This window comes from Parasteatoda tepidariorum, chromosome 7, assembly GCF_982258835.1.
Source record: "Parasteatoda tepidariorum strain Cologne lab strain chromosome 7, Ptep-v5.0, whole genome shotgun sequence".
In the NCBI taxonomy this organism is placed as follows: Eukaryota; Metazoa; Arthropoda; class Arachnida; order Araneae; family Theridiidae; genus Parasteatoda; species Parasteatoda tepidariorum.
This window is the reverse complement of record NC_141761.1, coordinates 85,060,701-85,086,488: the sequence shown is the minus strand read 5'-3', so window position 1 is coordinate 85,086,488 and position 25,788 is coordinate 85,060,701. Positions and strand designations below refer to the sequence as shown.

The 25,788-nt window shown below is 33.7% G+C and overlaps 1 protein-coding gene across 1 annotated transcript in view; it reads left to right on the top strand.

Annotated features, from left to right (window-relative positions):
- LOC107441683 (cytochrome P450 3A25) overlaps positions 1-25,788 on the top strand; it is a 49,400-nt gene that overhangs the window by 11,229 nt on the left and 12,383 nt on the right. The window contains exons 4-12 of the mRNA XM_087168168.1: positions 1,337-1,433; positions 5,405-5,518; positions 7,877-7,967; positions 10,051-10,194; positions 10,294-10,418; positions 15,731-15,884; positions 17,596-17,759; positions 19,486-19,574; positions 19,829-19,972. Coding sequence (XP_087024294.1) covers positions 1,337-1,433; positions 5,405-5,518; positions 7,877-7,967; positions 10,051-10,194; positions 10,294-10,418; positions 15,731-15,884; positions 17,596-17,759; positions 19,486-19,574; positions 19,829-19,972 — 1,122 coding nt within the window. The remainder of the gene's footprint in view (positions 1-1,336; positions 1,434-5,404; positions 5,519-7,876; positions 7,968-10,050; positions 10,195-10,293; positions 10,419-15,730; positions 15,885-17,595; positions 17,760-19,485; positions 19,575-19,828; positions 19,973-25,788) is intronic.

Here is a 25,788-nt window from a genome sequence, read left to right as displayed (position 1 = left end):
ACGGTCGATGCAAACCGGATGCGTAGTTCGTATTGACCAGCCATTGCTGGGATTCGAACCCGGTTCATCTCATTATAAATTTAAATTGTCATTTCACTCATTTTTGAGGCCGGGATAACCTGGTTGGTAGGACACTGGCTCATTGGCTTGTTTTCGTAAGAACGTGAGTTCAAATCGCTCCGGCCGAAGAATCCCCGTATATTAAATGGTGACTGATGCACGGTGTGGTCACAAAGTCCTCCGCGTTCCCATAACAAATAAATACTCCGGGGGTTCTGAATTGAATATTGATCATTCTTTGGTTCAGGTCAGAATTATGATCTTTGGATGGAGTATGAATGGAGTATGGTTGGGTCCTCCCTCAAAAACGGGCTATCACGTGCGTGTGGTTGAAGTCGTATTCTTGGCCATAGATTGCACCTCTAAAAAACAAGAAAAGAGTGAAACGTCTTAAAAATTTGCTTGATTTCAAGCAGACTTGCTGATATTGGCAAGTGGCAAAAGTAACAATAGCCCAGTTTTGCACAATTCTATAGAATTGATAGATGAAAACGTTTCCCATAATTAAATTGATACTCATATAAATATTGAAGATTTTGATACTCATAAGAATACTTGAGATTTCGATACTCATATAAATAGTAAAGATTTTGCACTCACACTAGTGTGGGTGTGATTGGCGTTTGCTAACTTCAAATGGCTTTTTCTCGAAACAGCGCATTTCATAAACTGTAAAAATAAATCTGTTAAATTCACAGAAAAAAACTGCTAGCTGGTGAGCCAATATAAAATCCTTTACTTCACAGAAAGATACTGTTATTTAAGAATTAAAGCATGTTTTTTTTAAGCAGATAAGTACTGTTTATTTTATCAAACAAGTTCTATTATTTTTACGAAAAAAATTCTATTCCAGCTGTAGTTGATTGATACGAATTCTGCTCCCGGATTGTCCCAACTGCAGTGCTGACGTAAAATATTCCCAGAGTTAGAATTATCATGAGTTAGAATCTTTTGTAGACGGGTTAATCGTAAAGAACTTTCGTGGTTTTTTTCTTCGTGTAACGCTCAAGATCTGTCAAAAACTCTTCCACGAAAGCTAGTTTGCTTCAGAGCTGAATCCAGGAGTCCCGATGTCTTCTGGGATGGGTACAAAATTTCAGGACTATGGAATTGAACAATGGTAGTTCTTAAACTCAGAATCGGTTCAGTTGTTCAACGACGGTGTTAAAATTCAATAATAATGTTTGTATACTCTTAATTCTTTTATTGAAAACTTTATTAAGTTATCATAGGCTCAATGTGCTCTAAAATAAACTTATTTCATAATCTTTTTCAGTTTTTTTGAAGGTCATCGTCCAGTTCTAGTAGTAGGTGATCCAAAACTTATTAGAGACATTTTTATCAAGGATTTCCCGATTTTTATGAATCGAAGAGTAAGTTTCTTCTAAGTCCATGTTCTAAGTATGTTCAAGTTGTTTACTAATTCATACTAATGAAAGGAAATATTCATTGCGTCAAATTTAATCCTCTTGTGAAGGAAAAAGAAATTTACTCTGTAAAAAAAAGGTGTTTACTCTGCTAAAAAATTAACCTTTCTGAATCAGGCGTCCGAAAATTCTAAAAGTTTCGCGAATGAAAACTTTATTACAAATTAGCACAGAATCCATCATTCATACACTGCAAAAAAAATTAGACTAAAAAATGGTTGCAATTGCTGAACACCAAAGAGAAAGACTACCCTTAACTCTTGAATCTAATGTTTCATTACACCAATGTTCTTTTTCACTATTTGTTGTAAGGCAGCCGCATCCATTTTTGTTATTCATTAACTTATAGTTACAATAGGGTACACATATGAGTCAGTAAAGTTATTTTTAAAATGTTAAGTAAGAATCATTAATTTAGAATGCATATATACACTAATTCGTAAAATAAAATTACTTTGCAAATGAAACATACTCGTAGCTAATACAATAACTTAAAAAAATTCGAATTAGGCTTAATAGAACGGAAGCGGATAGAAATTACAAAATATAAAATCACTTAATACAACTCTCAGAGTTTTTAAAATCAAAATATAATTATCCTTACCACACAGCTAAAGTTATACATACATAATTCATGGCCAATATTTCTTTCTCTTTATGAATAGCAACATTGACATTTACAACAAACTCTCATCAGCTTATTCCAGATTGTAAACTAACAACTCGTGATTATTCTACTTGGCGCTTCTAGATATTCAAATCGCGCCAACATTGGTGTTCTCCGAAGTGAAAATCATTCTAATTTGATGCAAAAGCGTGAAAGTTCAGTGTAAGATTATTCTATTTTATTGTTTAGATTTAAATTACCCCCCTTAAATCGTATAGGGAAGCTCGATTTGGTGTTAACCCGGAAGTATTCCTTGACCCAATTTTTTTTTGGTTTTTCAGCGTCATATTCGAAGGGATATCACAACCACAGTTCCTACAGTGTAGCGCAATTACTGTGGTCAATAACTATTATAACTTGTAGCGATATAATAACTTGTAGCGATTCCTGGTCAATAACTTGTAGCGATTCCTGGTAAATACGGGTTAGTATAGTAAAGAAACAAGGTTCAAACGCAACAAATTTTTTGAATATGATTGGTTCAAATCCTCGTGGATCCATCAAGGGTCCCAATGAGGTCACCCCTCAGGCTGAGCGTTAATCACAATTATGCATTTAGAATAACATATTATTAAAACCAGCCTTTATGAATAATAGTTAGTTTATCCCTTTGCCCCCCCCCCCAAATGCGAATGTACACTTCTGAAAAATTGATGATGTTATTTCAATGGAACAGAACATATTTTCTCTGTTATTCTCACTGTATAATACGCAAAAAAAGAAAGAAAACGGACTACACTGAGTAATTTTTGATTCAATCGGACCTTGACGTTCCATAACTCAATCTTAATGGTTAATCTTTACTTTATCCTTATTGGAGATGCTCGAAAATTACATTAAAAACTATTAATTTAAATAAAAACTTAACAAAAGTACTCAGTATCTTGATTCTTCTGCATGAATCTCCGTGTGATTAAAGCTTCCTAATTTATCCGCTCGAATATTAATTTATTCGTTCTCTATAGAATGCTCAGTATCCGAAAAGCTACTTAATTTTCGTTGTTAACTACAAGTACTTTTCTTACAATAGTAGTTAACAACAACTACTTTATTAAAAATGTAGTGACTATGAACTACTTTTGAAATGTAATCACTACTTTTAGAAAACGAACTTTTCTGGAGAACTTAATTCACACAAATGTTCAAAATGGTTTGAAATTAAAAAAAAGAGCTTATTTAAACATGAGGAATTATGGGGAATTATTAAGAAATATTTTTTCGTATTTACATGGACCAGTCTATTATTCTAAGCCATTTTTAACGAATTTGTTTTTTTTTTTAGCATTCATCTTTTTATGTCTTTCTTGGCAGCGGATATTTAAGAAATGCTAGGAAATTATCAATTCTTTTCAATTTTGTTAAGTTTTTAATGCTTCTTTTATTTCTTCTAACATAGAAAATATGCTAATTAATTAGTACAGAGGCTATTTTTAATTACACAACCAGGCAAAAATACTTATATATTACCTGAATATTATTATTGAAACTTTCTCTTTATATTATTTTTGAATAAAATTTTAAATATACTACTTTTTTAAAATTTGATTTCCAAAAAACTAAGTACATTTTTGCGTTTGATTTCGTGACTTCAAATGCTTTATGTATTAAGTAATTAGCACATTTGAGATCCTCCCCTTTAAGTAATGTATCGATCAGAAAATACGTCATATGATTAATTGTTATATAAAATTATTCTCTAATCTTTTACTTGCTTTTTTGCAAGCTATTTATTGCTTGAAACCTGAAATAATACTTAATTTAAAATATTTAAAATGATGCGTAGTTGCTTAAATCATAGCTTGTACACACTCCTAAATCTTACCCTTCGACGTAAGAGCAACGTATCAATTGCAATTAGTGAACAGGTCATTTTCAAGTATTTTAGACTGTACTAAACCCAAAAAATTCGAAAAATAACCGAGAACTATTTCTGAACTAACTTTACGCCCAACACCAAATTTCTCATCAAATGAATGTGGTTCAAAATAAGAACGTAACAACAGAACTATGGAGCCAGGATAGTCTGGTTGGCAGGGCGTTGGGCCCATGTCCAAGAGGTCGTGAGGTCGATCACCACCGGTTGATGACCCCAGAGTACAAGCTTAATCTGTCGAGATCACAAAGTCCTCCAAGTATCCATTGAAATTCACCACCTCTGGAGGATGATCGTGCTCTGGTGTCAGGTCAAAATTAAGATCTGCGGATGGATGGTGTGTAAATGTGTACTCCCTGTAAAACGGGTTTTGACCTAAGTTGAATCTTGGTCATAGATGACGCCATTGGGAAACAAGAAGAAGCGCATTCCTCTTGCTATAATGGTATACAAAAACAACAGCAGAACTCGGTTCAGAAGGGTTTAAATATTTTAGTGCGTAATCTTTAATTGAACTGACTTTTTGCCAGCCGAAAACCTCAATCAATATCTGACTCAGTCGGAAAGAAGGGAAATTTTTTCAGTAAATTCAATGATATTTAATATCTTTACGATAAGATATATTTTCCTTATATCTAGAAAAGGAAAAAGTGATGAAAAACATCGAGGTTACAAGCCTTGCGGTTTATTAAGTTATGATACAGTAATTACTGGTTAGTAATGTATTTTGATAGACAGATCCGTCCCAGTACCTTTTATGGTGAAGCTTTCAATCAAACCAATTTCAACACTTAATCATAAGTACTCAATATTTTTGAGGTTGATACAATTTAGGAAGCAGGTGGTATGAATTAGATAATTGGTTTCCTAAAACGTACCATTTGCAAACTTTTGGAAAACAATTAGTTTTCAGTACTTACTGTATAAATATAATTACAAAAAAATCTATTTTATTATTTAATATTTCAAATGTAATTGTTAGTGATTTGTTACTAAAAAAATTAATGGTGAAAAGTGGTACAATTTAGGGAAATTTCCTAGATACTCTTTAGAAACTGTCTTTAAATCTAAACAATAAGAAAATTAAAAGCTTACACCACGCTCACTCGCATTTTTACTTTTCATGAATTATTGTTTATCTCCAAATAGCCAAACTTAGGTACTTTTGGATATCGTCAGATAACAACGATAAGTTGTTTACCAACGAGCACGAGAAGGTGTAAGTTTGTTTTCGCCTCGCACGTAGCTAAACATTCCACAGAAACAGAAGTTCGCTTTTTTTTTTCTTTTTAATATTGCTAAGAGAAGATATTTGACATGTTTTACGATAAATATAAATATTTATTTAACTAAATAAATGCGTTTCTGTTTATTTAGATTTTTCAAGGTGACAGTATTACGAAACAATCTCTTTTAGTTAATGAAGGAGAATATTGGAGAAGAATTAGGTCAATCGTCTCTCCTACATTCACAGCAAAAAAGCTTAAAAGAGTAAGTAATTTAAAACAGTTTTGTTATTAGAAAAAAAAACTATAGCGTAGATTAGAAATAAACACTTTTATTGAGAATAACAGTACATATTAATAGAATATTATGTAGGGGAGAGTTGGATAAAACGGGATAGTCGGACAAAACGGGATACGTCGCCTTGGGACCAGACTATTGCAGCTATCTAGTGGACAACGACAGAAACGTGTTATTCGACCGTGATTATATCATTCTGGGTGCGTCCCGCCTCGAGATCACTATTTGATAGAAAGTTATAAGACTCAGAACTTTTTTACTCTATTTTTTAGCCATTTTCTACATTTACGTGCGTTGTTTTTTACATTGTACTGCCTACATATATGGGAATAAAATTCCGGTGAGAATTAAATTTAATTAATCATTTATTTACCAATATTTTGATATGCAGTCTATCTAATTTTCTTTTCATATTTAGGCAGCAGCCATGTTTGTTTCAAAAAGTGTCGGAGTCGGACAAAACGGGACACTTGTGAGTTGGATAAAACGGGATAGAGTTTTTTATGTCCCGTTTTATCCACCTATTTATTTGTTGGATTATTACCTTTTAAAATAGCCATATATTAATGTAGGCCTAGGCTTTTTAAACAACTTATTTATGTTAGCTATATATATTTTTGAAAAATTAAGTCTTTTTATATAGTAATGCAAAATTTGTTTATTAACGTTCATTATTAAGCATTTAATTTTCGACTCTAGGATTTCACATCTTTCTTTAGAACTAATTGTAATATATTTCTCTGATGAAGACTTGAGCTTTTTTATGTATAAACAATAATATTAATATATTTGCATTATTTATAATTTTATATTTATATATATGCAAAAATTTAAACATTGTAAACCCTATCCCGTTTTATCCAACCCAGGTATGCTAAAACGGGATATGTAAGAGTTTGGAAATTAATTTTTTTTTCTATTTCACAGTCAGTAAAATTAGTTTAAAATATGTTTTTTGTGTGCTTCGATAAATCTTGTAACTACAAAAAAATTAATGTATGATTTTCCTGAACAGATATTTCGTAGTAAATATAAACAATAATGGTATCCCGTTTTATCCAACTCTCCCCTATTAGTAGTCTCTTCCTGAATTCAGTAATTATCACCAAACCCCAAAGAAACCTGTTTGAAATTGCCCTTCACTTGCACGAATTCACCTCTTCGTGGTTTAATGACTTAAAAGCCTTAATGACTTAAATGACTTAATGACTTAAATGACTTAAAGTTATGCTGCGCCAAACACATGGTGGTATTTCGTGGAATGTGTAAAGGAACATAACTGTCAATCAGGCTGATTATCCCCTAATCACTCCAATAGTTACAAAATATTGAAATTAAGCTTTTTTTAATTATCTTTTTGTCTCGTAGAAAACATATGGTCCAAATTTGAGACTTGGTAAAATCGTTATTAAGCATTCCTGCCAACTAGAACTTCCCTTAATTGTCCTGATAAACCTTGATAATTACAAATGTCAAAATTAAACCAATGTTTTTTTTCCTGTTATCTCATCGCACGTTGTCCAAATTTGACACTTCTATTTGGTAATAACTTGTTATATAACATTATAGCCAAATTTAAGCTAATCACAACTAATTAACCCGGTAATTACAAAACATTGTAAGGAAGACTAAGCCATTAAGATTGAGTCCTAGAACGTGAAAATCCGATCATTAGATCACAAGTTATTCAGGATATAAATTTACACGTGTATTTTTTTTGACTCACTGTACATTGGCAATGGGCTTCGTCTCGAGGAACTATAGTGGCAATGGGTTTGAACAATCCCGAATAACAAAAATTGGTAGAACAGGAACTCGATTAGATATTTAATGTTTAAATTAATCAAAATATTTACGCGATTTTAGCTCATACTCTTCTAGAATCTAGCCTGTATCTAACGCTTTATTAATATCATTTTTAACGCCAACACTTTATTAACATCAAGAAAAACTATAGTACACGCGGTGAAGATATCTATCAGAAGTTATGAAAATTTTATGTGCTGCTAATTGGCATAAATCAAAAACCAATATTCTTGTTCCTCAACAACTAACCATTTTTTTCTTATTTAAAACTATTTTTTTTTTAAAGAAAATTGTAATTTCTGAAGCTTTACTTGATATTTTTAGGTCTTGTAAGTTTATATTCAGATATTTTTCATTTTATTAAGACATCAAAATGAGACATTTATTGTATGATCCTTCAGTATATAAAAGTGCATATATTTCTGAATGTAATGGTAAATAGAAATGTTTACATAAATTGATTATAGTTTAGTATTATTAAATTTTGAAATTGATTATATTTTAACTTTTTCCCTCTAGCTTTTGGGCATATTTGAAGATTGCTCCCAAACAATAGTTCAAAATTTCAAAATATCTGCACAGAAAAAAGAACCAACATGTGTGATGAGGTCAGATGTTTTTTAAATCTTCTTAATTTTTTTTTAAAACGTATTTTTTTGAATATATAATATCTAGAACTGGCTTCTTAATTTTGGTACTTAAGAAAAGGTAAGGAAATATGAAACAATTTCGAGGAAAAGTAGAAAAGTCATCTTTCTTATCACTAATCACTATTTCCTTATGCTTTAATAACAGTGTTGTTAAATGTCCGTTCTCCGAAGGTTTCTGTAATCTTTTCACTTCCAAACTTCCTGAATCAAAGTGGAAAAATATCCTATTATTATTTTCTCAGTTTTGCATAATGGCATAGCTCAAATTTTGTAATATATATAGATGGAAAAGGAAAACATTGAAACACCGCAGAATCCTCAGAGGAGAATTTTATTGCCATCAGTGCAGGAGCAGTTTCTGTTATCAATGGTAAGACACCACCACAAACAACCATACCGAAAGCCCCAAAAAGAGTTACTTGGAATTGAGTGTATATATATATATATATATATATATATATATATATATATATATATATATATATATATATATATATATATATATATATATATATATATATATATATATATATATATATATATATATATATATGTTACATTATTATTATTATTATTAAAGTTTAAAAATATGTTTGTTTCTGATTTGAATGACTTTTAAAGGTAAACTGCTGTTTGTAGAAAATGCAACACCATGAAAGAATCATCAGAATCAAATGAAATTTAATGCAGAAACGACTTGTACTGATACAAATAAATGATGAAATTTTCAAAACAAAAGAAACAAATTAAGCGTCCGAAATCAGTATTTGGTGCAGCCACCACGCGCTGCAATAAGTGCTGCTATACGACGTGGCATGGAGTCAAACAGATGTTGAATATCTGCTTGAGGAAGAGAATTCCATATCGCTTGTATGCGCAACCAAAGTTCGTCTTTGGAAACTGTAGGACGCGGATCACGAGTGAGACGCCGACCAACCATATCCCACACGTGCTCAATAGGCGACATATCCGGCGAATAAGCAGGCCAAGGAAGAAGTTGCATGCGTTGTGCTGAACAGAAGTCTCTAACAGTCCGCGCAACATGTGGGCGTGCATTATCCTGCTGAAAGATAGCTCCAGGGATGCCTTGAAGGAAAGGAACGACTTCGGGCTGTAGCACTTCACGGACGTATCTGTTGCTATTGAGATTACCCTCAATTCGTATCAAATTGGATCGTCCATGATACGAAATCGCACCCCAGACCATAACTCCGGGTGTTCTACCACTATGTCGTTCAATAATACACTCAGGAAGGCAGCGTTGACCGGCATAACGTCTAACACGAACACGGCCATCATGGGTCCACAAATTGAAGCGTGATTCATCTGAAAAGACAACTTGGTGCCAATCAGCTCGCCAGTCTCTGTGCTCAAGAGCCCACTGCCGACGCAGCCGTCGATGATCCGCCGTGAGGGGAATCCTGTATAATGGCACCCTTGCACGCAATCCACGGCGCAGCAGACGACGACGAATTGACGAAGCCGACAATTGTACACCTGTAGCAGTAGACCAATGTGCTGCCAGCTGCCTGGAGGAAGCTGTGCGATCATTCACCGCCATGCGGAGCAGGTGTCGATCATCGCGCTCTGACGTCACCTTCTGTCGTCCAGTGCCTGTTTTTCGAGTTGTTCGGTGCTCGTCGGTCCACTGCTTCCAAACTCGCATCACTGTGGAACTGTTCCGCTGCATACGAGCTGCTATTGCGCGATAGGAAAATCCTCCTTCTCGAAGGCCGATTATCCTCCCTCGTTCAAACTCCGTAAGTTGCTTGAATTTCTTATTCTTCCGTCGTGGAGGCATACTCAGGTCTCACTAAACGTTTGCCACTAACAAATAATCATAGACTATTTTCAACGTCCCGCTACAGCACTTTATTTATACGCTTTCAGCATCAATTCAGAGGGCGCTGCGCGCGCCACGCACGCGCGATGGCTCTGAAACTTTATTAATTTGCATAATATCCTATAATTGACATTTGCTGCGAATTTCATTTGATTCTGATGATTCCTTCATGGTGTTGCATTTTCTACAAACAGCAGTTTATTTTGAGGCTTTCATGCTGGACGTAACAGCAAGTTCTGCTTTTTCTACGAAGATCGATTCCCTCAATGATCCAAAAAATGAATTTGTTCAACAAGTGAACAAACATTTTCGACATTCAGAAAAATCCAAATTGATCCTAATGTGTAAGTCTTAAATAACTAAGATCTTTTCTATGAAATCAAAATTCTTTTTATGAAAATGTGTATAATTTATTTAATCTTCAATTTATTTTATTTCTTTAGTGCTTTTTACTTCCTGGCATTATCTTAAAAATATTTTCAAGTCATCTGCTTTTAAAGGAGCTACTGTGCAATTTTTCAGCGACTTCGTAAAAAATATAATATCTGAAAGAAAAAGAACTAAACAAGTTAGATTATTTTTTTTATAGATACTGTGTCTGTCTCATAAATATATTTTTAACTGCTTTTTTTCACTTGCTTTAGGGCGAGATACGAAAACTGATATTTTATGATTTTACAAAGTTTTCGTTGAAATTTTGACCTTTAGAGTAGGCCGAAAAAAAAAACTTTTTTTAATTTCGTAACTCTTTACTGTGGAAAAGTTAAGCTGAATCTATAAAATTAACAACAACATAAACATTTACAATCGGTCAGTTTCTTCCATTCATACATCATACTAAAAATTAATTTGGGCTTGAGAAAATCATGCATTTATAAAAAAACATTTAAGGCTGCTAAAACATTTGAAATGAATACACTTAATTTCTTGCGCCTGGTTGATGGTTTGTATAGTCAAAATAATTGAATTCGTATTAATAATTAAAATTTACGTTCGCGTAACGTTTTAGAAAAATCAAAGGTTTGTCAATTTTAGGTAATTTTCACTTCTCTCGTTTTGTTAAGGCAGAGCAATACATAACAATCAACTTAGGCTGTTCCACGCCAAGTTCCAACTACATCTCACCAAACTAACCATACAATTTTTCGTTTCGGTATTTACAGCTATTTACAAAGCTTTCCTATGGAATAGGAATTTTTGAGATATAAAGTTTCCTTTAGTGTGTTTTCTACTGGATAAATGAGGCACAACTTAGTCAGATTTTCGCGCTTCTCGAATACATCCATCACTAGCTTCATGTGCACTGATTTTATACGAAGTATCTGTCATAAGTTTAGATACACCTTTATTTTCGCAGTTTGGAAGTGTCAAGAAATTTTCATTATTTAGTGAATTAAGTGCATAGTTTCAGAATTGATTATAGATTTAATATTACGTCTTGTATCATTGGGAAGGATATATCACGTACGAATTCCGATTAATGATTTTAAAGTAATCCGAAGCCTTAACGATTTCAAACAAATTCTTGTCAACCAACAATATCTGTTGGACATATTTTAAATGCAATCGCCTTGAAAAATTGTGCAGAAGATATGATGAATCGGTATCCCGTTTCTTTGTCCCATTCCTGATGACTAACTATTGTCAACAGAGATCTAAAGCTGCATGAAAGAAGATATTTACATATCCAACACTCACCTCGCAGTGTAGGCATTCGGGGTTTTCTTTTTCTCAAATAAAGATTTTAACAAAATAATTCAGCTACAAGCCGCACTAATACCTTATTAATGCAGTACCACAATAAGCAAGCAGCTTTATATCGACATTTCCTCTCCATATGCACTGACACTGATTTTAAATAAGAGAACTAATTTGACACTAGAAAGACTGAAACTTAGTATATACCTACGTTGCCCAAAAGCAGTCAAAATGACTGGATTGTAAAAAAATAAATAATGTGTAAATAAATTTGTTTGAAATTAATTTTTGGTATTTTTAATATTATTTATAGTTATATAACAAGTTATTAGTAAATATTAACAATAAAAAATTATATGGTGTTCAAAATGCTAAGAAATTGTGTTATTATATACATCATAGTTTTTCTAATTGAAATTAAAAGTAGTCAAAATGACTTCCTTAGGCAATCTAGTGTTAAAAAATTCTTGTCCCTTCTCATATATTATTATTTTCCCTTGAGACTTTTTAATCTATAAAATTGTCTCCTCACTGGAGATTTATATACATTAGGAGAGAGTGGGGTCAATTGTAACATTACTTACTTAACTATTTTTAACTAACAAAAAATCCTATATATTATTAGTATTAATTCACAGACGAGTAAAGTAGACTATCCCCAACTAGAAAAAAAAAACATCTTATTTTAAAAGTAATTATATTAGTTATTAATAATTTTTGACAATGGTGCACTTGTTACAATTGTCCCTACTTATGGGGTCAATTGTAACAGTTCATAAATTCAACTAAAACATAGTTAATTATACATATTATCATAGTTGTGATATATTTTTTTATTGATCAAAATAGTAGTGATATTTTAGGAGTAAAAATAATAATGAGCAGAGACCTAAAGGGTTAAACTTTTAACTTTAAGGGGTTAAAAATTTTAATTTATGCTGCGAAATGTGACAAATAAAATAATGCACATGCAACATAATATAAATGATATAGGAAACTATTGGTGGTTCTTAAAGAGTTAAGTAATGGTTTGTAAACATAAGATTATTTATTTTCAGCTGTTACAATCGTCCCTTTACTTATTGTTACAATCGTTCCCAAGACGCCATTCAGCTTCATTTGTTAAAAACAATGCTAGTTAATTAACAAAACTAATCCTTTTTTTTGAAATGTTAATTAAGGTGTCCACTTACATATTTAGTTCATAATTTTTATTTGTTTAAACAAAATTACTTTGTAACAATATAATATTCTAATACCAAAAAAAGTACTTACGTAGCGTGAAAATATCTTTTGTGAAGTAACTCTTTCAAAAGTACATAAAAATGGTTGCCAGCAGGGGTGTTCATGTAGATTTATTAAATACACCTTGTGCGCCACCTTGGAACCAAATCTAGAACCCGACACTGGAAATTTTTGCTCTGTTACAATCGTACCCTGTTACAATTGACCCCACTCTCCCCTACTCACATCTCCAGTGATTTATAGTTGACTTCGTTGAAACTAACGTAATTTGTTGATTAACAGAACAATCTATGAAAGGCAGGGAAGGGGACTGAACTAATAAAAAATCAATATTAGTCTCATCGCTGAGATATTACTATAAACAGTGATGATGAACACCAAATGAAACATAATCAACCATACAGATCTAAACCAAGATGATTTGGATTGCGGTATAGAAATAATTTACAGAGTCTCATTCTTGTTTGGCTCTATCAGTGATGATAGTCAATAGTATAATATTAGAGTATATATAAGTGCAAGAGTCCAAGTTAGGTATAGATTCATAAAATAATCATTCATCATCAATAATCATAATAATCATTCATAATCTGAGTCCCTAAAAAAACAGTTGCCCTGTCGAAGTGATCGGATCAATAATAACCATCCATTCATAGGCGTTAATTCAGTTTTTGCAAGTTTGAAAGATTTTAAAAGCAAGACAAACCCTCCCCTAAAAAAAGACAGGTAGAAATTTCGAATTATCAAACATTAATTTTCAACTTCGAAATTATTAATTAGAACTTTTGTGTCTGGCAGTGCTAGAGCAGGCATTTCCAGCACTAGCACTGCGAGACGTGGAAGGAAATGGTATTAAGTTAATCATCAATTCTAACACTATATTCATTAGAGAAATGCCAAAGTTTACCTCCAAGCTAGGGAAAGGTGTGTCAAACTTATGACGACAGAGAGGCATCGAATGAATCTGAACTAGAAACTAGAGATGGATATTTTTGAGCAACAATAAAGTCTAGATCAGGTATGCCTTATTTCTCCCAAAAATTCAAACTTTAAAAGCGTAATAGATATACAAAAGGTACCTTACACAATAGAGTAAGCCAAAGAATCCTTCTCCATTAGATATCTTTGCAGATATCTGTAAATATAATGTAATTGCCGCACGGGAAAATTGGAAGGTTGTTTGGATAGGGCTTAGGTGAAACTTTGCATGCAACTGGTGTTGTTGTTTTGGTCAATCCGAATGAACAAAGTAACTGAAGTGTGTTTGGTTCAAAAGTTTTATTTGTTCAAGTTTTTATTAATTTTATGTTCAATGCGGGAATGAAATATTTAACCAATCTTAGAATTTCTGAGTCATTTTTATTCTTACACAATAGGCAACTTCCCCCCAGAAGAAAATTCCAAAACTTTTCAAAAAAAAAAAAAAAAAATCGACATGTCTAACTTTTTTCAATTTTTGAATTCTCCCGTTACAACATAGTAGCACATTTTAACATGCCCTTTACATCACTTGTTATATGCCACGCTACAATGGATAAACACATACGCTTGCCGCACAGCTACAAAGCACTATGCTAAACATCCTATTTCAAATATTATTTTTCTTCTTTCACTATGTGTTTAAATGACATTCTTGAGAATCATTATAATTATTATGCGCAAATATTTCTTATGGAATATGATTAAGGTTTATAAACAAAAGAAAAAATATAATACAGGAAACTAAATTCATAAAATTAAAAGCGCTTTTTATAATAAGTTATTAAAAAAATAATAAATTATTGAATTTTTAATAATAAGTTTTTTGAAATAAAAGTCAGAGTATAGGAAGAAACTATCGTTTTCATCCTTTTTTTTATTTTTAAAAACGGTTAAAATGAACACATTAAAAAATTTGATCTGTTGCTTTTAAATTTTTTTTATTTATTAAAAAAGTGTGAAGCCAAAATTCTTGTTATCCGCTTTTCCTTCTGCCTTGATACAAACACTCATGATTTTTCTCGCCGTGTCGAATTGCAATTGCTCTACTTAAAGCATTCTAAATTATTTTCATAGGATTCATGTCTGGAGATCTGACTGATCATTACATTTGTCAATTATTTCTGATTTCAATGTAGTCTTCGACTGTACCATCCCCGTATGAAAGTAAATTAGTATTCATAAAAATAAACTGGGGACCAAAAATATCTTCGAATAATTCTACTTAGGAACCATTCTGACTGCTCGCGAAAAACTCTTTTACGAATAAGGATATACTTGTTCAAATATATTCACCTTCAAAAAACTCTCCATTCAACATCGTGCCACTATATACAGTAATACCTCGTCATACCTCAATACCTCATCAGGCCACTATAAACCGACCTGCATTGCTGTGAACTTCCATAGCGTATGAGGAGTGGTATTGCAGTACCAGTTCTTTAATTCTTTTCATGCGTAAACATGTCACATTGATGATAGTAGTTCAGATTGAATCGGTACTTGACAGTGAGAAGTACATACGCTCACTACTCTTCATCCAACTTGATGTTGTAGATAAGTTCAGACGGGATCTTATATGACCGCCGAGTAAAAACACCTCCTCTTAGACTAATAATCCTTTTATTTATTAGTTTAATATCCTAATCCTTTTACTATGAATTTAGATTAAATTAGAATTTGTTTGCAAAATGATTTTTAAATGATATATTCATTTAATGAACTTTATTGTGCATTCTTGGCTTATCTGAACTCAGTTTTCTTTAAGTGAATGATGTAGTTGAAAGAAAATTTGATATGAAGAATTTCTCACTAGTTAGAGCTAGTTATAGTGGATATGAAGGATACATTTCTTTCCTTTAAATATAATAAAATAAAAGTGGCCTCAGTTCATTTACTTTGCCGAAAATTAAACCTCTTTAAATATAAATAGTATTAAATTCTCTTTATACATTCTAGACTAGAGACGACTTTCTCCAACTGCTTTTGGATACTGAGAAGAATTCAACCAGTGGCAATAAAAAGGAATCTGTTGAAAACGAGGATGATATTAATGCGAACTACGGAGAAGATATTTCTGAGCAAAATATTAACCCTTATGTGTCCCAAAAGAGTAAGAAAACCTTCTAAAATTTCTTTATCACGAATAATGTTTCGGAATAGAGATAATAAAGTTAAAAGCTTTGCTATATCATCTGAGAGGAATAAATCAATCATTTATCGTATTTTTGTCGTTCTGAATGGCAACCAGTTGTTTACACTATTCCTATTGGCCGATTTATATTCCTATCCCTTTAGAAACGCATTCTTATTAGTTGCATCTGTACCCCCTTGATCATAGACGGACAGCCAGTGAATAGGCAAGTCAAGTGACGTCAGCTTGGGCGTCTTTATAAAGGATGAAAAGGTAAAAAGAAATTTGAGTAGCTAAAGAAAAAAAAGTTAGTTTCAAATTTTGATGTGATAGAGTTTGAGATGATAGAGTTTTAAAAAACAGACTAAATCTTTCTTGAACTTGGACTGTGGGAGGCAGGAGCAAATGTTCCGGTTGGGTGATCAGCCGTACGCGGAATCCACATTGTGTAATCCCCAAGCATTCTTGGTACTCATTTCATAGATCAACTGAAGGGATGAAAGGCTAAGCTAATCTAGCCCAATCACGGATAGAACCTAAAACATGTGGCAAAACGCTTCCACTGAGCCACTGGACTTCTTTCTAAGTAAATGATGTTCTAAACTGTGATTGACAGATTAAAAGGGGCGATAAAAGATATCAAGTGGATAGAAAAATTACCACCGAAAATGGGAGCACAAACTGCTTTGAAATAGTAAATATCAGTATTTAATATCGTTGAAATAGTAAATATCGTAAAAGGCATGCTCTACATACAGGCCCTGAATCTAGAGGAAACGAAAGGAGGTCAGTTGAGGTTTGTTCCACTTTAATTAATCACTTGTGTGTTGTTTGCTGTGAAGCACTGAGGATCTCCAGTGAAAATTTAGGGTTCGAAGTAGTGACCTTTTTTGTCGCACTACAGTACTATGGATCAATGGTAACAGGAGACCGAGACTTTTCCTTTAGTACGACCAGGCGCCGGGAAAAAACGTAATGTAAGCGAATGGAAAGAATCGTGCTATCTCTGTTTTTCTATTGCCCGTCAACTAGTTTGCAAGCAGTTGCTGCTGAACTCAATGTTTCACTTAGGTCAGTCTGGAATGTTCTACATACTGAAAAGATGTACACATTCCACTTACAAGAGATACAGCCTCTAATCGAGGAAGAACGTATTTTAATCCTTAATTTCCAACTACTGTTTCATTTACTGAGTGCGCTATGTTTATGCGAGACATATTCAACACATATAATTCTCACATGTGGAAGATGGGTAATCCGCTTGCCAGTGAACCGTGCATATCTCAACGTAGACTTAGTTTCAGTGAATTTTTAAAAATTCTCAGTGTTTTTCTCCTGGAAGCGTACTTGATGTCAAAACTTCTGAATGCAGAAACGTACTTCGTTTTTCTGTTACAGATTCTGACTGAATTTAGTTACTTTTGATGGCTCAAAAATAAATGTTTTTGGAGAATGGTGACCGAATTTAGACATAGGTATTTTAATTGATTTGAAAGTAAAGAAACTATGTGACCGTTCGACTAACGCTACCCCTTCTGGTAAAAATCTTTAAGAGTCATCGTAAAAAAATACATATGGCACGTAACAAAAATAGCAAAGAATTTAAAGCAGCCAAACACATTTCAAAGGCATTGTTTATTTTTGTGAAAATCTTCATCTGTTTTTGTTAATTATTTTTGTTTAATTTTAGATCTTACACATGAAGAACTGGTCTCCCAGTGTGTCACTTTCTTTTTAGCTGCACATGACACAACATCATTGATGCTGTCCAGCGTCATATACATTCTGGCTATTAACGAAGGCATACAGGAGAAATCATATCAAGAAGTTGCAGAACATTTACAAGAAACAAACGTGAGGATCCGAAAATATTATTTTTGTTATTAATTAATTATTTTAGTTCATAACGCAAATTTAATCCCTGTAAGAATTTACATCATAATACTGCATTCAGCTATGTATTTTAGTGTACCAGTCATATTAGGTTTATATTTTTGTTCTGCTCTACACTGGCGGACAGTTGCTGAGAAAAAAATATTTCGGATGATAAATCATGTGAAATTTCATATGAATAGTCATGAAACTATGATAAAAATATTATGACAAAAAAATGTACTGCATGAACCGAAGAGCAAGAGTTAATAACATCACAGCAACGAAGACCTTTAATGTAGTAGAAGGTCACTAGTGGTAGGTTTACTGTAAATTATGACCATCCTTAAAAGCGATGCTGGACTCAAAATAAACTCTCAAGTTGTTTATGAGGTTATTTATGAAGTTTATATCATACAATTAATTCCCCTCGATTACAATGGCTCTATTAAGGAAATTTTTAGTAATGAGAGGCTTCTGAGAAGCAATGATAACTTGCAAATATTCCGCCAAGAGAATTACTTTCAAGATTTATAATATTCAGGTCTGGACACATGATGGCATTCTCAATCCATTTTCCAGTTCAGCCCTATGTGACCGCATATTTTCTACTGCGAAAATGAACATGGAATCAGCGGTGCCTCTGAACAAACTTATAGGGATCTAAAATATGAACCCAATATCTCATATGAGTCAGAATGTCTTCATGAAAGACGTGCATTCCAGAGGGGGCAGTCTAACATCAAATTGGCCCTAACCGTAAAGCCCACTAGATATTGTAAAGTGGTATTGTGAGTCTGGTACACTCTATATAGAGCAGATCGAGTTCAGACATCATTGGGGCTCATCAGGGAAGAAACTATGTTTGTAATGTTGAGTGCTTGTCTTTTTCGAGTTCCATGGTCTAACATTTTTGAGACCTCTATAAAATTTTTCAGTGGTACTGTATTTCTCTAATTCATTTTTTATGAATGACAAAACGCATTTTTGTAGGTTTGAGATGGACAAGAAATACCATGAAGCCGAAAATATTCACGCATTGGAGTAGGCATCCAGATCTCGAGACCTGAGTCTGATTGATCATGTCTGAGATACTCATTTGAAGCTCGCAACCCCCTTCTAGAAGCCTCTCAGAATAAAAGAACTGTCTAGATAAGGTAACCTGAATACAGTGGGATTTTTTGTTGGACATAGATTTTGTGAAAGGCCCCTTAAACACTATGAGAGTTGCTTTGCTTTTAAGGGTGGTGATATCCCCCGTTAAAAAATTCCCAAGAGCTATTTTTCTACTTCATTGTTGAACTATTTTGATGTGATGTCCTTTAATTCATGATCTGTGTTTCGTGCAGCTATCTTTTTGAAATCAACGTTTTTTTTAATTTTTTTTAAATTTATTTTTCAAGAATGCGATGTTACATTCATATAATTAACTTGATATTATTCATTATTTCTTGAGTTATCTTCAAAATATGTTTGGTGCTGTCCTCCAATTTAGCTATTGAAACTAAATTGAGGAATATGCACTATGCCTCATAGCAAACTCAACGAAGTTGGAGGGAGGAGGTGAGGAGTTCAACGTTTATAATAAATTCATATTGTAGTTGTAATTTCACATGTTTCTTATTCGTAATTTCAATACGCTAAAGCCTGTCTCTGTTTTTTGGTTCTATTCATCCTTCATTACAAATTTAAACATTTCATTTTTTAGGGTGAATTAACATATGAAGCTTTGAAAAAAAGGAAATATTTGGATAAAATCATGTCGGAGACTTTGAGATTATATCCTCCGATTATAAGGTGAGTAGTGATTATCAATTTCCGAAAAAAAAATTCTTTGAGTAATATTATAATTCTACCATTGCATAAAAATGGTTTCTGAGCCTATATGATGATCTAACTGTTTTGGTACTTCCAGTAATTTGTAAATCAAGATATTCTGCTATAATTTCAAACACATATTTTACACCCTTATCTTGTTTACCCCCTATACGTTTACACCTTAACTATTACATCAATATAAATAGTTCAATTGTTCTATTTTTATTGTATAGAACTAGCCGAAGAGCTGAAAAGACTTACATTCATGGAGAAACAGGCATTACCATTCAAAAAGATGCGGTCATTTTGCTTCCCATTTTGGCTATTCATAGGGATCCAAAGTACTATCCAGACCCTGAGAAATTTGATCCAGAGAGGTAACAATGTAAATTACATATTTTTAAGATCCTTATTTCTTCCAGTTTAAAGATTCTAATTAACAAATATGTCATGAGGAAAATCTGCTAGACTTATCATATGCTGACTTATCATTTGCTAGTATGGACCGATTTTTGCACACAAAAATTCGTTCTCTCATGCTAATTCTATGCAAAATATAAACTTTAGCAAATATTTATTATTTTTTTGCTACTTTAGTTAATAATAATGGAACAATTTTCAAACTGTAAGGTATGCAATTTTTTATATCATAATAAATCAAAAGCAATATCAAATAAAGCAATATCAAATAAAGCAATATCAAATAAAGCAATATCAAATAAAGCAATATCAGTTGAATAATGCTTCAGAAATCGAATTTTAAAAATACGACTTTCTTGAACTTCAGTTTCTCAGGAGTTATAAGACAATCCTCGCTCAAATTTCGTATTTTGAAATTGAAAATTGCATTCTTTAAAATGAAGAAAAAAAAGTTTATACTTTACAATTCAAAATTATATGCATGAGTGCTTCCAATAACAATATTTGATTCTCTTAAGGTCAAACAGATTTGATCTATGCACGAATCTATTGCCTAAACAAGAATTCTAGACTACCGTTTTCGTATCAAGAATTCTAGACTACTGCTTTATTGTGTGAAGAAGGGATCCCTGGAACCATCATTGTTCTAGGGGTGTGAAAGTGATAGTTGAGCGGGGGACGTTAAACCCTTAGTTACTAAAAATCGCAGAAGTTTCTCAAGAGTGATAGAGGGGCTCACACACATATATATACGATCCCCCGATCAACCATCACTATATGCGTGCGTTGCAGCACTTTCAGTTTGAATTGTAATTTTATATTTAAGCGTGTAAATAACATTTGCGACTTTGATTTGAAATGAGAATTTTATTTGATGGCGAAAAAACCAGTGATAGTCTCAGCAGTTAATTCTCTAGGATATCGTTTGTGCATTTTCAAACAGACATGTATGGTGATGCACACGGACCATGAATCATATTTTGGATGATGATCTGAAATAAGTCTGGATCAATGGCGACATCAGGTATTTCTGCTGATATGATCTGACCAATTTGGCATGGTGCTATTTTTTCAATAAGCCAAATCATGTGCTCTTTTTGCCATTCAATAGAATGCATCAAACACCGTGTCTCTCCAAAAAACATAACGCTTCGCAATGAAATCAAGTATAGAGCTTAATTTTTGGTTTAACTCACGTGCGGTAATATCATGAAGATCCGATAATGTTTGACTAGGTTACAAAAGCTCTTAAATTTCAGCCCAAGCAGGATTACATGTAAATTTAATAAATAAATCTGGCTCCCCATATGTGCACCGATACTTGTAGCAACGAATGTAGTTATTTGGAAACACGAATTGTACCGACGTATATTCGCCAAGAAAAGTTTCAATTGATTTGCTTGACCCGATAACAATGTTGATAATGGGTCAGTTGGCGACGTTATCACTTTTCCACCAGAGCAGCAAATTCCATCTGTTTCATTCTTAAATTTGAGAGCACTACAAAACACACATAAAGGATCCATTTTTCCTATGATGACTTGGATAGAGACTATAATTAGTAATTCGATCATAGAGAAATGCACTAAGATTTAAAGCAGCCTATTGCCCGCGTTTGAAAAGAGAAGTGAATTTTCAATCGTTTTCCCTTCTTACTTCCCATTGTTTTGATGTTTCAGATAAACGAGCTTGAGCAATGTATTTTAAATCGGAAACCTGTCTTACTTGCCGTTGCTCAGATGTTTCAGGTTTTGTATTTAATTATGGTCAGAGATGTATTTAAATGTTGAAAAGCATTTGGTAATTTCACGGCTAGTTATAATCAAGTTTATTCAAGTGCTTTTGAATAAACAATGTGTTTTTGTTTTACCGTTTGGAGCGTACACGAATAAATCAGAAGGTCTTCCTACACGAGAGCAGGCCACACAAAGCTGTCTGTGGGAGAAACATTGATTTTTTAAATTCAGACCACATACTTGCAGTGACTGTCCTTGGGCTTTGTTGATGGTCATGGCAAAAGCAAGTCGCACCGGTAACTGCAAACGTTTAAATTTAAACGGCGTATCTTTGGGGGTCATTGGAATACGCTGTAGCAGAACATATTTTCTTTTAAATTTGCCATTTAGAATTTTAACTTCTACAATATTGGTCATTATTTTTTTCACTGAAAGACGCGTACCATTACAAAGTCAGGGTGGGTTGATGTTTCGGAAGAGAATGATAGGTACTCCAGTTTTCAAAGTTAAAATGTGCGGCGGCATACCTTGAAAATCAAGTGAATTCAGAAATTCAGTTGGGTAGTTTACAAACTCGTTTTGATCTATTACAGTATGTATGGATTTATATGTTCTTACATAACCTGGAATTTCATTTAGAATGTGATTATTGATGGAATTACTGGTAGAGTTTGCCGGAAATCACCAGACAATAAAATTAGTGGGCAGTCGAAAAGTTGTTCATTTTCTCTCAAATCTCCTAGTGTATGATGAAGCGCTTCTAATGCCTTTCTGTGAGCCCTAGCACATTCATCCCAAATTATAAGTTGGCATGATTGTAGTATTTTACCAATTGGGTACAATATGGAAAAAAACACAACTACTTCCACTTCGAAAATTTTACTAGGAATAACATTAACTTTTTAGTTTAATTAATAAACTGAGTTTTAAATATGTTTACTAAATTCATAAACTTAGATAATTATTTCAAAAAGAATTAGACTAATACAATTGCAACCTGGCGAGTAACGACTTGTGACAACATGCTTCGCTTAATGCTTATTTGTTGCTAAAAATCAGGTTCGCAGAAAATGTTGTTTACTAGTTAAATTTAGTAGGAATAACACGACCTGTGACGTAGGTTATAGTATACCCAATTACAGATTTTTTTTGATATTGCATGTGGGTTTTTCAGTGAATTGTATATTTAAAGGTAATTTATAAGTGCTGAACGCTGTTTGGCCACCATCCAAAAGGGTTGCAACAATTCCAGAGGAGGCCAAAGACAATTCAGTTTTATTTTGCGATCGTATTGTTGCCGGGATAAGGGAAATTAGAAATGTTTTACCTGTTCTTCCAGGTGCATCAAAGAAAAACAATCCACCTCTTCGATTTGTAACAGCTGTCATAATATTTTCGTATGCTATGTGTGGTGACCTGCCTACTACAACTCAACGCTGCCAGTCTCGTATCCCATAGCAACGAGGAGCACAAAAAAAGAAAACTATTGTTTTCTTTCTGCTGCTTGATAATTCTCCTGTTTTTAAGATGTACGTTATTGTTATTATTCAAAGCTGTTAATATATTATATTTTATAATAAGAAGCGAGTCTACTTATTTCTCACAAAAAGTATTCCTCCACAAACTGGTGACCTCGGATTTATTACGAATCACAACCTGCAATGTTGTACGAATATGAAGTTTATATGCAAAAGCCTGAGCAACAATAAGTTGTCAAGTGTGATGAAATTCAAGTAAGACATTTTACCTTTGATTTAAAGTGTTTTGCCACATTCTGGTAAGTCAACATATTTCTGTCAGAATTTTATCGGATCTATGTATGGTGTGTTGAATTTAATTTTTCTGATTTAAATTACCAAGAAGCTGTGTCGCTATATGCGTATATTGATTATTTTTCTGTGCTATTGAGTATATTTGACTGATCTAAAATGGTTGACAACAATGCTTCTTCACAATTGGCGCGAGTTGCAGTTAAGCGTCCGCCATTTTGTCGCCAAGATCCATCGCTATGGTTCATCCAACTGGATGCGTAGTTTAAATTGAGTCACATTACTGCTGACGAAACTCAATTTTACACAGCAATCGCCGCTTTAGAATCAGAAGTACTTCAATCAGTTCATGAAATTATCTTAAGTCCACCAGCGATGGAAAAATACAAATCTTTAAAAGAAAAATTAATTTCTGTTTATGCAGAATCCGAAACAGTTAAAATGAAGCAACTATTGCAAGATTTACAGCTGGGTGATATGAGGCCTTCTCAATTGTTGTCTAAAATGTCAGACTTATCCGCCGGTATCCTAACGGACAATATATTCTTAAGACATTATGGATGAATAGACTCCCATCAAACATGCAGGCCATTTTAGCTGCCAGTAGTGAGCCTCTTACGATACTGTCTAAAATCGCTGATAAAATACATGAGCTGGTCATGCCAACGCAAATACATGCAGTTCAGACTTCTAATCAAGGTATTGCGACGTTACAAGCTCAAATTAATGAATTGTCCAAACAGGTCTCTCAATTAGTAGCCATTCAAGCTGAAACTTTTCGGCGCCATCGCTCTCCATCACGTGGTCGATATGCACGTCGTAGCCCATCAAGGAAACGTTATGAAAGCCCTCCTCCGGGTATTTGTTTTTACCATCACAATTTTGGAGAAAAGGCAAACAAATGCCACCAACCTTGTATATATAACAACGAGGGAAACGAGATGGGCCGTCGCTAAAAGTCGTGAACGACAGCGGCCGGAATATTGCACGCCTTTTTGTCATCGATAAGAATTCTGGTTTAAATTTTCTTGTAGACACCGGGGCTGATGTTTCTGTCGTTCCACCACATTTTCATGAGCAAAATAAGCGCCAAACCAAATTACAACTTTACGCAGCAAATGGAACTCCTATACAAACTTTTGGTGAACGCCTGATATCTGTTGACTTAAGGTCTGGTTTCTTAGGACAAGCGCCTTATCTGGGCGTCGGCGTGACGTCAACGTCACGCTGACGCCAACAAAATACTGGTTTGTTAGCTCAAGACCTGGTTTCTTAGAACTAGCGCCTTATCTGGGCGTCAGCGGAAAGTTGACGTAGATCTGACGCCAAAAAAATACTTTTTTGTTAGCTCAGCGTGAGCAGTCGGTCTAACGCAGACATTATCTCTCATTGCGCATGCGTTAATAACGTAAACAAATATTTATTTTGAATTTGCATTGATTTTGTTATTGTCAACCAGTGTTTTAGAGAGCAAATAATGACTTTGTCCAAGAAAAAACACATTATAGCTGAGCTAAATGAAGACTGCTATGTTTAATGAAGAAGCTATGTTTAATGTCAAAATCAAAATCTTGGCTGATTTCAATGTGCTGTTGGATGTTGTCCGCCATTGCTTCTGTGGTTAACGTCACGCTGTAATCCAACTGCAGTTGAGTTGGACGGCAATTGTAGTTCAAGATGAGCGTTCGATGACGTATACTATCAAACTCACAAATGGACCAATAAGAGGTTAACGCTGATTTCCAGCTGACGGCGTCCTGTCCTAAGAAACCAAGCCTTTAGGATTGCACCGCAAATTCCAGTGGCCATTTATTATCGCCTCCGTTTCAAGTCCTATTATTGGCGCTGACTTCTTGCAAAAATTTTCTTTGCTTGTTGATCTTAAAAATCGCAGTTTAGTAGATTCTTCAACGAACTTATCTTACCCGGGAGAAATTCGCAATAGTCAAGATTTAAACATTAAACTGATTTCCGATACTTCTCCATGGCATCAACTTCTCAGAGAATTTCCTACAATCACGCCCCCCCCCCAGTTATGGGCAATTCACAACCCAAGCACGATGTACTACATTATATTGAAACTACCGGACCCCCTATTGGTTCTATACCAAGACGTTTACCTCCAGACAAGCTTAAAGCCGCCAGAGATGAATTTCAATACATGATGGAATGGGGAATTTGCCGCCCATCGAAAAGTTCATGGGCCAGTCCGCTCCTTCTAGTTCGGAAACGAAATGGTAACTGGCGCCCGTGCGGGGATTATCGCCG